The sequence below is a fragment of the Juglans microcarpa x Juglans regia genome, chromosome 1D, assembly GCF_004785595.1.
Source record: "Juglans microcarpa x Juglans regia isolate MS1-56 chromosome 1D, Jm3101_v1.0, whole genome shotgun sequence".
In the NCBI taxonomy this organism is placed as follows: Eukaryota; Viridiplantae; Streptophyta; class Magnoliopsida; order Fagales; family Juglandaceae; genus Juglans; species Juglans microcarpa x Juglans regia.
The window spans coordinates 2,378,398-2,390,458 of NC_054594.1; the positions used below are offsets into that span (position 1 = coordinate 2,378,398).

The 12,061-nt window shown below is 34.9% G+C and overlaps 1 protein-coding gene and 1 non-coding gene across 4 annotated transcripts; one reads left to right on the forward strand and one right to left on the reverse strand.

Annotated features, from left to right (window-relative positions):
* The first annotated feature begins 218 nt into the window (after positions 1–218).
* TRNAR-UCG lies at positions 219–292 on the forward strand. The gene has a single exon. It is a non-coding gene; the product is annotated as a tRNA-Arg (tRNA).
* A 2,016-nt stretch (positions 293–2,308) lies between these two features.
* Positions 2,309–9,318, reverse strand: LOC121249334 (mitogen-activated protein kinase kinase kinase 5-like). 3 transcript variants are annotated; one of them, XM_041148052.1, is made up of 12 exons: positions 8,547–9,318; positions 7,720–7,968; positions 7,153–7,626; positions 6,993–7,080; positions 6,158–6,220; positions 5,894–6,057; positions 5,640–5,715; positions 4,466–4,525; positions 4,266–4,391; positions 3,245–3,454; positions 3,065–3,165; positions 2,309–2,910 (listed from the first exon to the last, which is right to left on the reverse strand). In XM_041148052.1, exons 1-12 carry the CDS (start codon positions 8,966–8,968, stop codon positions 2,715–2,717), a joined length of 2,229 nt encoding a protein of 742 aa, XP_041003986.1. In that variant the 5' UTR covers positions 8,969–9,318; the 3' UTR covers positions 2,309–2,714. The 3 variants fall into 3 exon arrangements, with proteins under 3 accessions (XP_041003986.1, XP_041003990.1, XP_041003980.1); XM_041148056.1 differs by having other exon boundaries at positions 7,153–7,576; positions 7,670–7,968; XM_041148046.1 differs by having other exon boundaries at positions 7,153–7,968; positions 8,547–9,317.
* Between the last annotated feature and the right edge of the window lie 2,743 nt (positions 9,319–12,061).

Consider the following 12,061-nt stretch of genomic DNA (forward strand, 5'->3'; position numbering starts at 1 on the left):
TTTTGTTTGTTTGTTTGTTTAAAACACCATTGGTGAGTGTTGATCCAACTTTACTGCCATTTGGATATGCAGTGAGGTGTTCATTCTCAGTAAGTGCTGAATGCTGATGGCCATTGGATAATGTTTAAGTTAGGCTTTCAGCAGAAGGGACTAGACACTAAAGAAAAACAAGAACTGTGGAATGGTTATAACTTAAAAGATACGAATGTAAGGCATATGACCGCATAGCGCAGTGGATTAGCGCGTCTGACTTCGGATCAGAAGGTCGTGGGTTCGACTCCCACTGTGGTCGGTTTTTCTAGAAATTGAAATTTCCGTGTTTATTGAGAAAATTTAGCGATGGTTTTATTTTTTAAGAGAAAAGAGAATAAATTATAGATTATTCATAGTTTAGGAGATGATTCCTTCGATTAAAACCACTGATATAAGTATAAACATTGCTTCTTAGAATCTTAAAGCCAATGATAAACATTGTCACTTCCGGATTGAAGAGAAACTTCAGATCAAACTAGATGTGAAATTGCTTTGAACGCCTTCTTTTGGGTTTGATAAGAGAATGTTTCATGCATTTTCTTTTAGAGAATATCTTCCCACATGTGCTACCAATTTTCTCCAAATAACAGCCTCTAATAGTGGCTTGCCACGCACGTAGACACCACATTCTCTCAATCCTGGACCGCACTGCAGAGGAAGAAAAAGAATTCCATCTCCCATGCCTCCCTCTCTCTCTCTCATTCCGAGGAAAAGCCTCTCTCTCCTCTCCCTCCCTCCTCCATGAGAACCCCTTTGAGCCAGGAAAAACCCTCGATGTTGTTGCAGTCATCAACAATATTGGGGCATTAAAAAAAGTAAAATACCAAAACAATGGCAAAGATATAATCAAGTGGAACTCTATGATCAGTGCATATGCAAGGCACGTATTTAGGTACTGGTCTAAATGTCTTGATTTGTACAACCAAATGAATCATTAAATTTGAAAACCAGATCAAGTAACCTTTCTTGTTCTATTGGCAGCATGTTGGGGTGAAAAAAACAAAAAAAGGTAATCGGTAAATTGGACCGAATTGGTGAGTTCAATCTGGTATCAGTTCCATTTTTTTTAAAACCGGTCGCAATCGGTCTGGTTTTAGTTTTTCTTTTTCTAACATCAAACCGAACCGGACCAATTTATATATATATATTTTAATTTTTTATATTATATATAATTTTTATATCTGATATATATAATTATATATAATATAATCTTGTATTATATGCTAAATTACTAATTAAAGCAACACTAAATTTTAAAATCCTATATAAATAACTATATATTATCACTATAGTCTATAGTATTAGACTATTAGTAGTTATACTAATACAATATCACTATATATATATATCACTATATTATATATTATGATATATCAATATAGTCTATAATATAATTATAATATATATTATAATATACTATAATATATTACTACTATATTATTATATACTATAATAGATATAGAATATTATATATATAATATATCAGAAAAATCAGATCGAATCGGACCAGAATCGGTAAAACTAAAAGTATCAATTTCAGAGTGTAACTGGTGCGGTATCAGTTATTCAAATTTCAAAATTGGTATATATCGATTCGGTTATAAAATATATTAAAAATTGAACCCAACCAGACCAGTTACACCCTAGCAACCTGTGTAAATTCAGCCTTCAGGCATTATTAAAAAAGGCAGGAACGTTTCAAGGAGATGATGGAAAGCTATGGTTTCCAAACAACTCAAGGACACGGGGGTTGCATGGTGTATTTAGTAGGGCGCGCTGGGAAAACGACTAGAGCCAGAGAACTTGCAAAAGCCATGCCCTAGATTCAAACCAGATGCTCGGGCGTAGGGAGTGGGGACCCATTCTCAAGTGCCTGCAAGATGCGCATAGAAACCAGGGTTGCAGAGTCTGTCGCCGAGAAGATTATAACCATGGAACCAAAAAAATGTTGGAGATTACATATTCTTCTAACATCTGATATATTCCTTCATTAAAGATAAGATTTTCTTCCCTCCATTAATATAGATTGAGTTATTCTATTTTCCAATGGTGTGTAAAATACACCATCCAAGTCAATTCATACTATTCAAATTTTAAAATTTATCTTTCAAATCAAATTATGACATGTAAGCACTTTACTATGTGTATTATCCATACCGGCTTATAAATAGAAGTTTTCTTATTGATTTGGGTATCAATTAACAATTTATAGGTATTGTTGCATGAAACTGTACCTTTCAAATTGGATGAAGAAAAATGGACCACTCAAGAGTTCAATACCAACAACTGAAGCTAATGAATATAAAACAGTGACATAAAATCCCTACTAGAAAGGAAATATAAATAATTTTCAACTTCTATTATCTGCACATTCAACTTTTGACCCGAATTGTACATGGAGGTAAGAAATGGTTGACTTCTGTGATTGTAGAAGCTCTAAATCAGAAAGTAGTATACAAAAAGTGCTTCTGAATTTCTCATGCGGGATAAACTTCCAGGAGGAAGAAGCTTTAATAACTTCAAGAGCTGTCAAGTCAAAGAACCTATACTATCTCAACGCTATGGCTGCTGCGAGTCACCTACTAGAGCATCCACAAAGTCTATGATACAATTCTGGAGCCGTGAGTCAGCAGAATCCATGACCAAAAAATTGCAGCAGCAGTCCTTCCCTTCCAGTGGGTTTATCTGAATTTACTACTTTTTTTGGCGGCACGGTTGTTGAAACTGCTGGGAGCATTTGCAGGACTAGGATGAGACGTGTTGTGACCAATGTGGGGTGGAGATAAACTAGAAAGGGCCTCAAGGGTAGAGCGAGGAGAATACCAGGAGGCCACTGTTAAGTCGGGAGTTTCATGATGAGATTGTTGGCCAGTCTCGCTGGAGAAAAAGAGCAATGCATGAAGCTGGAGTGGCAGTCACGCAAGAGAACGCATTGCAGTTCATGGACCTCTTATTTTTTATGTATTGTATAGATATTTGTGGCCTGAATTTGCAAGGAGGGTATTTGAGCAGGTAATGCAGTAACTCTTACCTCTCACAGGCCAACTTTTCCTTTGCAATTTGTGTGCTTGGGAACCTTGGCAACTGGTCAGGTTTATTTTCAGATTGCTCTCTTGGACTATGAGCTTTATCCTGTCATTGTAAGACAACCATTACAAAAAAAAAGTTCCAAATATTTAGTGAAAACAAACGGAATGGTATTTCTGTTTACCATCGAGTTCTTCCCATTAAATGACAGGTTGCAAGATGGGATATCCAGCTGCTGCGAGTTCTTCAAGAATCGATGTTCCAGCAACCTGACAGCGGATAGTCTCTCTGCAGGATTTCTTTGAAAGCAGCACCGTAAAAAATCCTTTCCCTCAGATGACAATGTTTCTGGTATGGGAGGGGTATCCCTCAAAACCTTGAACATGGCCGCAGCCTGCATCAAAGACAAATGCAACTTAAAACAGGATTGACGCATTAATACAGTGCATCTTCCCTAAAGTAATTACTCGAACTGTATTTAAGAATATATTTTGGGGGGGCCGGGAATGTTTGAACAAGTCGCATTAATACAAGCTCCTAGTCCATGACAACAAGCAAACCAGTCCAAGCCCAAGGAAACTATTGACTACGAACATCAGGGAAAGGAAAAGAAGGGAGAAGAAATTGCATATCAATATCATCATTGCAAAAATTGTGCCTCTACTGGAAAAAAATTAAAGAGAACAAAAAGTCCACCAAAACCCCTTTTTTCACAAACTATGTTTACAGTTTGTGAGGCAGCTGCCTCTCACAACAGAGGAAAAGATGGCGCATTTATTTTATTTATATCTACGTGAATCAAATCACAATCCAAAAGGAACATGGGGGGCCAACAATTTTTTCTTACACTAGTCCAATCAGAGAGAAAGCTCAGCTATTCTGCATAAATGACCCGACTTAACAATGCAAATTGGTTGTAGCCTTGTTCAGTTGTCAGCAGTAAGTTCTAATTATAAAAAATAAATAAATAAATTTGGCAACAGTAAGTTCTCTGGGATAGCCATAAAATGAAAAGCTAATGCAAAAGCAACAATCCAACAATATAAAACCTTAGGAAGCTGAATATGATGACGTCTTATTGCAAGACTCTTTTTGTTGAAAATAAAAATTCAGTCATCTATATGCCAGAGAAACATAAACTTCTACTGTGATAATGCAAGTTGAAATTTCATGATATAGCACATAAAGGAATATTAGGTGCCTACCCCTTCAAACTCACTCCAAGGAGGTTTTCCAGTGAGCATTTCAATAATGGTACAACCCAAACTCCAAATATCAACAGCAAGAGCCAGATCAGAGCTGGAATCTTTCTGCATCACTGCTTGCATGAGCTGCAGAAAGACAATGATATCAGTATGGGAAGAATACAGGCCTGTCACAGATTAACATAGCAACAAGAAAATACCTCTGGGGCCATCCAGTATGGACTCCCCTTTAGAGAAAGATCCGCTGCTTGTCCAGTAAGCTGTGCAGCAATTAAGTCGCAAATTTAATAAGCCCAGGATTAGAGAAAACAACTAGAATCCCACAAAAAGGCATATTATAACGGTAAGGAAAATAAAAAAGAAATCATGAATGGTTATTTTTATTATAAGTAAATCAGGAATGGTTATTATAATAAACAGATTATGATAGCAACTTGTAGAATTAGGTATCACCACTACGCTCAAGATTATTGTGGCTGGAGTTGTTAGCTACTGGCAATATCAACTATATCCTGCCAAACGATCCACAAGTTTAAAGGCAAGCACCTCGGCATCAACCAAAATGCTTGAAGAATGGAATTAAACCAAAAACAGAGAACAAAACAAATATTACAAAGTGAAATATTTTGAGAGGAACATTCTTCATACTAAGGATCACATAACCCTCATTCTGCTTTTATATAACATGAGCCTTTCTGTAACACATGCACACGAGAACAACAATCTCCACAAGATTGTAGACTCAATCTTGGATTGCATTTTCGGGCTACAATCCCAAATTTTCTCTTTTCAAAATTCCTTAAACAATTATTAGAAATCTTACATCAAGAGAGAAGAAATAACAAGTATGTGTATTGAAAAAGAACATTTTCTCTACAAAAGGCCAAGGAGTCAGGGAACTATATCTTAGGTTTACACACATATATATATATATTTTTTATAAGTAATTCATCTATATATATATATATATATCTTAGGTCGATCTATAAACATTAAGAGAATTTCTTTTAGGTGCCGTTTGGATAGTGAATTGAGATGAGATGAAAGTTGAAAGTTAAATAAAATATTATTTTTTAATATTATTATTGTTTTGGGATTTGAAAAAGTTGAATTATTTATTATATTTTATGTGAGAATTTGAGAAAGTTTTAATGATGAGATGAGATGAAACACTTTCACTATCCAAACAAGGCCTTAAAGTACCATCTACTACATGTAAAAGGAAGAATGACTATACTGAAAATTGCACGAAAGAATTGTTTTTTTGATAGGTAATAAAAGTAAGTGTAACAAGGATATCGGATAGAATGCACAAAAGAAATATTAAAACACAACTTGAAACAATAAGAAAAGCAGAAGGAAAAAACCACTCACATGTTTAGCCATTCCAAAATCAGCAAGCTTGACAACTCCAAATGAATCAACAAGCAAATTAGCCCCTTTGATGTCCCTATAGGCACATAGAAAACAAATACATTTTGCATATTACGAAATTATGGCTGAGACTACTTCCCCCACACTGAATAAAGACATAGAAGTTTCACGTATTTAAGCATCATATTCTGATTTTGTGACACCAACTATACGCTGAGACTGTCTCAACAAGTTAAATCAAACATGAATAGTACCTGTGAATTGTTTTTGTGCTATGTAAGTAAGCCAGCCCAGTGAGAATATGGCGAGTGAAATTACGAACAACAGATTCTGTCATGGCTCCACAATGTTCACGAACATATTTGTTGATTGAACCAGGATGAACATACTCCAGATATATATAAAACCGGTCTTCGATCTGCGTGTGCATAAAATTAATTCTGTACACTTGATTCAATGATACTACAGTTGACAATATTGACAGTGAATGTCTAACATGCTACTGGGAGAATACTCACTATTTCACTACCATAATACTGCACGATATTCAGATGCTTCAGCTGGCTGAGAACTTTGATTTCCTGAAATCAATAATAATCAATGAATCAAATACAAAGAAAAGTACTGCAACAATCAAGAACATGTAATCAAAACAAAATTTCCAAGTGAAATAAAATACGTAGAATTTCTGTCATAGGGAAGGTACCTAAGGCCAGTATAACAAATAGACACATGCAAGCATACACCATTCCCGGTCAAATTGTGCACTTGACACACAATGAAAATCAATGGGGTCCAAAAATATGTCCAATCAATAATTATCTTAAACATACTTTTTCAACCTCTATGTCAATTGCGACCATGTTCACACATTCCAACTGTTCATTATGTGCATGTCTGCCATGGGTTACCATTGACTTGCTAGCTTTTTATACAAGGGCATGGACGAGCTAAGGTTGCCCTTGTAATATATAACATGTGCGCTAAGCCATTTTCTGTACACTACATAACCCAAGAGGGCCAAAGATATTTTTTTTTCCCGATAGGTAATCAAGAAGTGAGGGACAAAGATATTCATATGTATGTATGTATGCATTTATGCCTAGATGAATGTATACATAATGAGCCAAAATATCTTACCCCACATAAGGTACCAAAGAATTCCTAAAAGATAAGAACGAAAGGAAATAAACTTTGCAGTAGTAATTAACCAATAGTGACAGCATAGACTTAACTACTTGTTAACTAATCAATAGAGACTATGACCTTTTGAATGGTACACTAAGATTTTGCTATTGATATGACATGTATCACTGTAGTGAACTAGTGGTGCAATAAGTTATGGTGAATAACCTGCTGCAATTGCTTTATACACTCTGCAGATTTTGGGTCATCGGGACATAATTCAACTTCCTTCATTGCACATAAAGCTCCAGTTTCACTGTAAGAGAATTACTATATTTAGACAATGCTGCAGCAATACATATATAGGAAGTACATGGAACATACATACCGATTGGTGGCAACATAGACACTTCCAAATGTACCACGCCCAATAAGCTTTCCCTTTTTCCATTGACTATTCCTTGGCACCGACTCAGATTTACTTATAGGCGGGGGAGATATAGGCTGGGGAGTGGGAGCTGATGATGAAGGGTTGGCTGCACCAGGAGGAAGAGGTAAGGGGTGGACATTTACAGGACAATTACTTTCACGGCGTGCTGTTGAATGCAATGGTGATGTAGGTACACTTGGGCTTTTGGTGTTTTGTAGGGGACTTCTCGCCCGAGGACTGTGGTGGGGAGATGTATCACAACTAAATGGAGAGTAATCAAAGAAGGCAGGGGGAGGGAGCCCTTGAGTCATATCTGAGGTCGGCATCTCTGGAGCAGACCAGGCTTGATTTCCCTTAGGAATCCCATAATCAAAGAATGCAGGTGGAGGGAGCCCTGGAGTCATTTCTGAGGTCGGAATCTCCGGAGCAGACCAGGCTTGATTTCCCTTAGAAATCCCATAATCAAAGAATGCATGGGGAGGGAGCCCTGGAGTCATTTCCGAGGTCGGAATCTCCGGAGCAGACCAGGCTTGATTTCCCTTAGGAATCATGTAATAATAATAAGGAAACATGTCGGCTGCACTCCGCCTTTGTGGGCTAAGTGCAGGACTCGAGAAAGGACTAGTTGGAGCACTCCTGATGGGAACATTGACCCTGAAGCCATCTCTTGAGCTTTTAGAGCCATTTAGGTCTTGATGCTCCTTCCTGGATAACCTCTTGTCAGCATGATCCGTACTGCTTTTTCTGCCTCTCCCATCTCGGCTACCAAACACACTGATATAGAACATGTTAGTAGAGGCATAAGGTTAGCACGAATATGGTACTAAACCAAATTTCAGACATTAAACTGTTTCCGAACAGTGCAACTGCTAAGATGCAAAGAGCATACAGCATTAGTTCGACGCTAACTAATCACAAGGGTGAGGCTGTATGCACGCCAGTTTTGCAGTTCACTAATAAACAATGTCGCAAAAGTCACTAAAATCCGCGCTTTCTTTAGTAGAAAAAACACACAAGCACTCAACCAAAACGTCATCGATTCAGCTAATCCAACTGGAATACAGATTAATTCCCAATTCACACAACAGCCATGAGAAAGTGGCACTTTCTGCAAACCCAGACGAAAGAGGAGCAAAGAATTCGGCCGAGAAGACTTGAAAAGACCAAAAATTAAACACTGCTTGATTATCTACCAGAAGGAAAGGATTCAAGCCAAACTTGCAAATTAATGTGAATCAAAATAAAAGAATTAGACGGGACAAATAACCTGCCCCAAAACAATAGTAAATTAATAAAATACGATGCCAAGTATGTTATGAATTATTGAGTTCGAATCGAGACGGAAAATTCACCTCTTAATGGAAGAGTTTGAGCTCGCTCCCCCTCTATCTCGTTCCTCTACGCCTCGGCTCGGCCCGGTCTTCGACGAAGGGAGCGAGTAGTCCACGTAACTGGGCAGCGGCAGCGGCTGCGGCTTTGCCGAGGACGCGGACGCGGACGCGGAAGAGAACCTTGCAGTCGAATAATCGGTGCTGTTGCTCGGAGATCGTATCAGCTGAGAGAGAGGCTCCGGCGCACTGGGCATGTCGGGATCACCCAAATGACGGAGCTTCCGGTGGCGCGTGAGCTTCCTGATGGGACCAAAACGCCACCCGGAGGCGACGTCACTGCTCTTCCTCACATTGCGCGATTCACCGACGGGGGATTTGAACGAGGAAGACGAGGATTGAGAACCAGACGAGGAAGAGAACGAAATGTTAGGCAACCAACGCATTGTAGCACCCAATCATAACTAACTACACTAACGCATATGAATATTTACAAAATGGAGACGAGAGGAAAACCCTAGGACGAGGAGAAGATCCATGGGAGGAACCGTGGATCCTCTTCTTCGTGGAACATGAATACGGAGGGTGTTGCGCAAAGCCTCGATTGCTTTCGGTTCTCTCTCTCTCTCTTCTCTTCTCTTCTCTCTCTCAAACGCGGTTTACAACATACTTCCACGCCAAACAGGAAGGTGGTCTTCATTTTGAGAGGTCAATATGCTCCTCTCCTTCTAACCAAGTCAAGGCTCTGGAGAGAGAGAGAGAGAGAGAGAGAGTCAGTGTGTTTGTTTCTTTTCTTTTTTAGTTTAAGAGAAAAAAACTGTTATTTCTGCTATTTTGGATTGAAGATAGTTTGTGCAGTTTCCATGACAGATGGATCTCCCTCCACCTTACCCTGCCACGTGTCACCTTTGGAGGTTTTAAGTTGATAAAAAAATTCAGTTTACATTTTTTACTTTTTTTGTAATTTCATATCTTGGTAATAAATCTAACTTAGATTGTTTTTGTTGTGCAAATTTAAGAACCATGACGTGTGAAACAACAACCTTACTCTTCATTTTTTTTATTTTTATTTAATTTCATACCTATTAAAATAGTTAAAAAAACATATAAATTTGATTATGAATAACAACATCCAGAATAAAATAAAAAAAAAAAGTTTTATAATGCCAGCAAACTTGCAGAAAGTGTTACATTCAAAATTGAAACATTAAAAAAATGATATTTATAGTTTTAGTATATATACACATCGTGTATTGTCTTTAAAAAAATAGATAAATTTAAAATTTCTTTAAAATAATTATTTTTTAAATAACAGACTATATTTTTTTTAAATACACAAAATTTATATATATCTTAAAACTATATCTAAAAGAAAAAAAAAATGCAAACATAAATGCTGTGATTTGCAACCTTTAGAGCTTAGGCTGCATTGTGGATTTGGTTGAGATATATTTTAATATAAATAAATTGAAATATGTATTTAAATATATAAAATAAGTTAAGATGTGTTTAACTTTTTATGACAAATTAAAAAAGTGGTCTATTATGAAAAATTGAAAAATTAATTATCTCATCAATAATTAATTTGAAATGAATTGAGTTCATCTAAATATAATCTCAAAGAGTATCGTAATGGTCCAGAGTGAGCGGTATAAATTGAACATCTTGAATTTCAATTTTAACAAAAACTTGAATTTGTTAAAGTAAATTCTTCGATTCTATTATTTTCGATTCTATTATTATAAGATTATTTGTGAATAACAAAGGTAAAAGTATTTAAAAAATAATTATTATATTTAAACTTCTATACCATTGATCTAACTAAAAATTCAGAGAGATGAGAATAAGATCAATTCAAACAACTTATTTTCTCACCACATAACCTATCATCAATCGATAGAAAAGGTCAATTTGTTAAGAAGATTACTATTTAACGAGAAAAATATTTGCAGAGGGGTTGAGGACTGACCGACCCAAGTTATCTTTTGACTACATCACCATCCCTATATGAGTAAGTATATATATAATCGTAAAGTAAATAAACGTAATATAATCATTTTGAAAAAGAGTAAAATTTATTATTAAAAAATTAATTTTTTTCATGTGGGTCCATATTTTATTTATTTTTTTCAAAACGATTATACAATAGTTACACAAATCACGATTACGAATATATTTTCTTTATATATATATATAATCTTTTTTTTTTTTTTTGAATTTATCCACTTTGTAGAAATGGTCAACAATATTGTGGGTGAAATCACTTGTCACCATCTGAGGATATTTCATGTATTTTGAAAAATGGGGAAAAATAGTTAAGGTACTGGATAATGAAGAATTTAAATCAAAAGTTCCAAAGTTGACTTGGTCTAAAATGAACAAACTCGTGGCCATTTTTTCCTTTTTTTTGACTAAATAAATTTGAGAAGAAAATGTAAAGAGATTAATAACAAGCTGAGCAAACACTTTTTAAGTTTGATAGGAATAACAATAGCAAAGATTTTTTTTTTTATAGTAATTAATAACAAATTATGATATAATCGAAGGGATCGACATAATTACCGATAAATTTCACAAATCGTTATGTTTTTATTTTATTTTTACTAAATTAAGGGATCTAATTCGGGATGAAAACAAAATTAATACACCATTCAATATCTATAAGAAGTCCCATTCAAGCAATGACAATTCAATTTTGATAAGAAAGTAGTGAATTCGAGTTTTTATTTCCCAATCTCATACCCATATATCTTTAATCTTTGATGGCTTTTAAGAGCCCTGGCATTGACTTCTTCAATGCATCTTTAAAAATTTGAAGAAATATAGATAAAATGATCTATATTAACTTTTTCAAAAAATAAAAGTTTGAATTATGAGTTACAGTAATTTTGAGTATATATTCAAATTTAAAGATGTACTATTCATCTTCAAAAGTAATATTTTATTGTAAAAATTACTTTAATTACTTTGCTTTTCAATTTTCATTTCTTATAATTTTCACTTCCTTCGAACACCGTTTCACTTTTATTAATTAAAAATATATTATTAATTAATATGCAGTTAGTGTAATTATAAAATATAAAAAAATTAAAAATATTATTATTAAAAAAATAATATTATATTATTATTTTAATTAATCCAAGATTATGGCTTAAGTGATTTTAAATTTATGAAAAATATGCATTAAATTTTAAAGACGATTTTGATAAAACCAATTATAATGCTCTGTCACCAAACAAAGGTTGAGTTCTCATGGGGAACCAACTCCACGTTGTAGCTTTCAAAGTCAGTCCAGACAGACACTTGCCCCTCGGATAATGGTATCACGGTACGAATAGAAACGACATTTCTTAAAAATTCATCTAAATTTTTTTTTTTATAATTTAAAGAAATAGATACAAGAAGTAAATATTACTGTATTAAATATTATTTATAGAAAAGAAAAATCCTAATATTTAATATACTGAAATTCATGTGTTATATTTATTTTTCTTTAGATTATAAAAAGATATTAAAATCAGAAAATCGTAATAAATCCC

Excerpts from the sequence above, each read along its gene's own strand:
- LOC121249334 (XM_041148046.1), bottom strand. The coding sequence starts at position 8,968 with ATGCGTTGGTTGCCTAACATTTCGTTCTCTTCCTCGTCTGGTTCTCAA. Across the intron at positions 3,455-4,265 it reads CTTGGAGTGAGTTTGAAGGG|GCTGCGGCCATGTTCAAGGT; the intron begins GTAGGCACCTAA and ends TCTTTGATGCAG. Across the intron at positions 3,166-3,244 it reads TTAATGGGAAGAACTCGATG|GATAAAGCTCATAGTCCAAG; the intron begins GTAAACAGAAAT and ends TTACAATGACAG.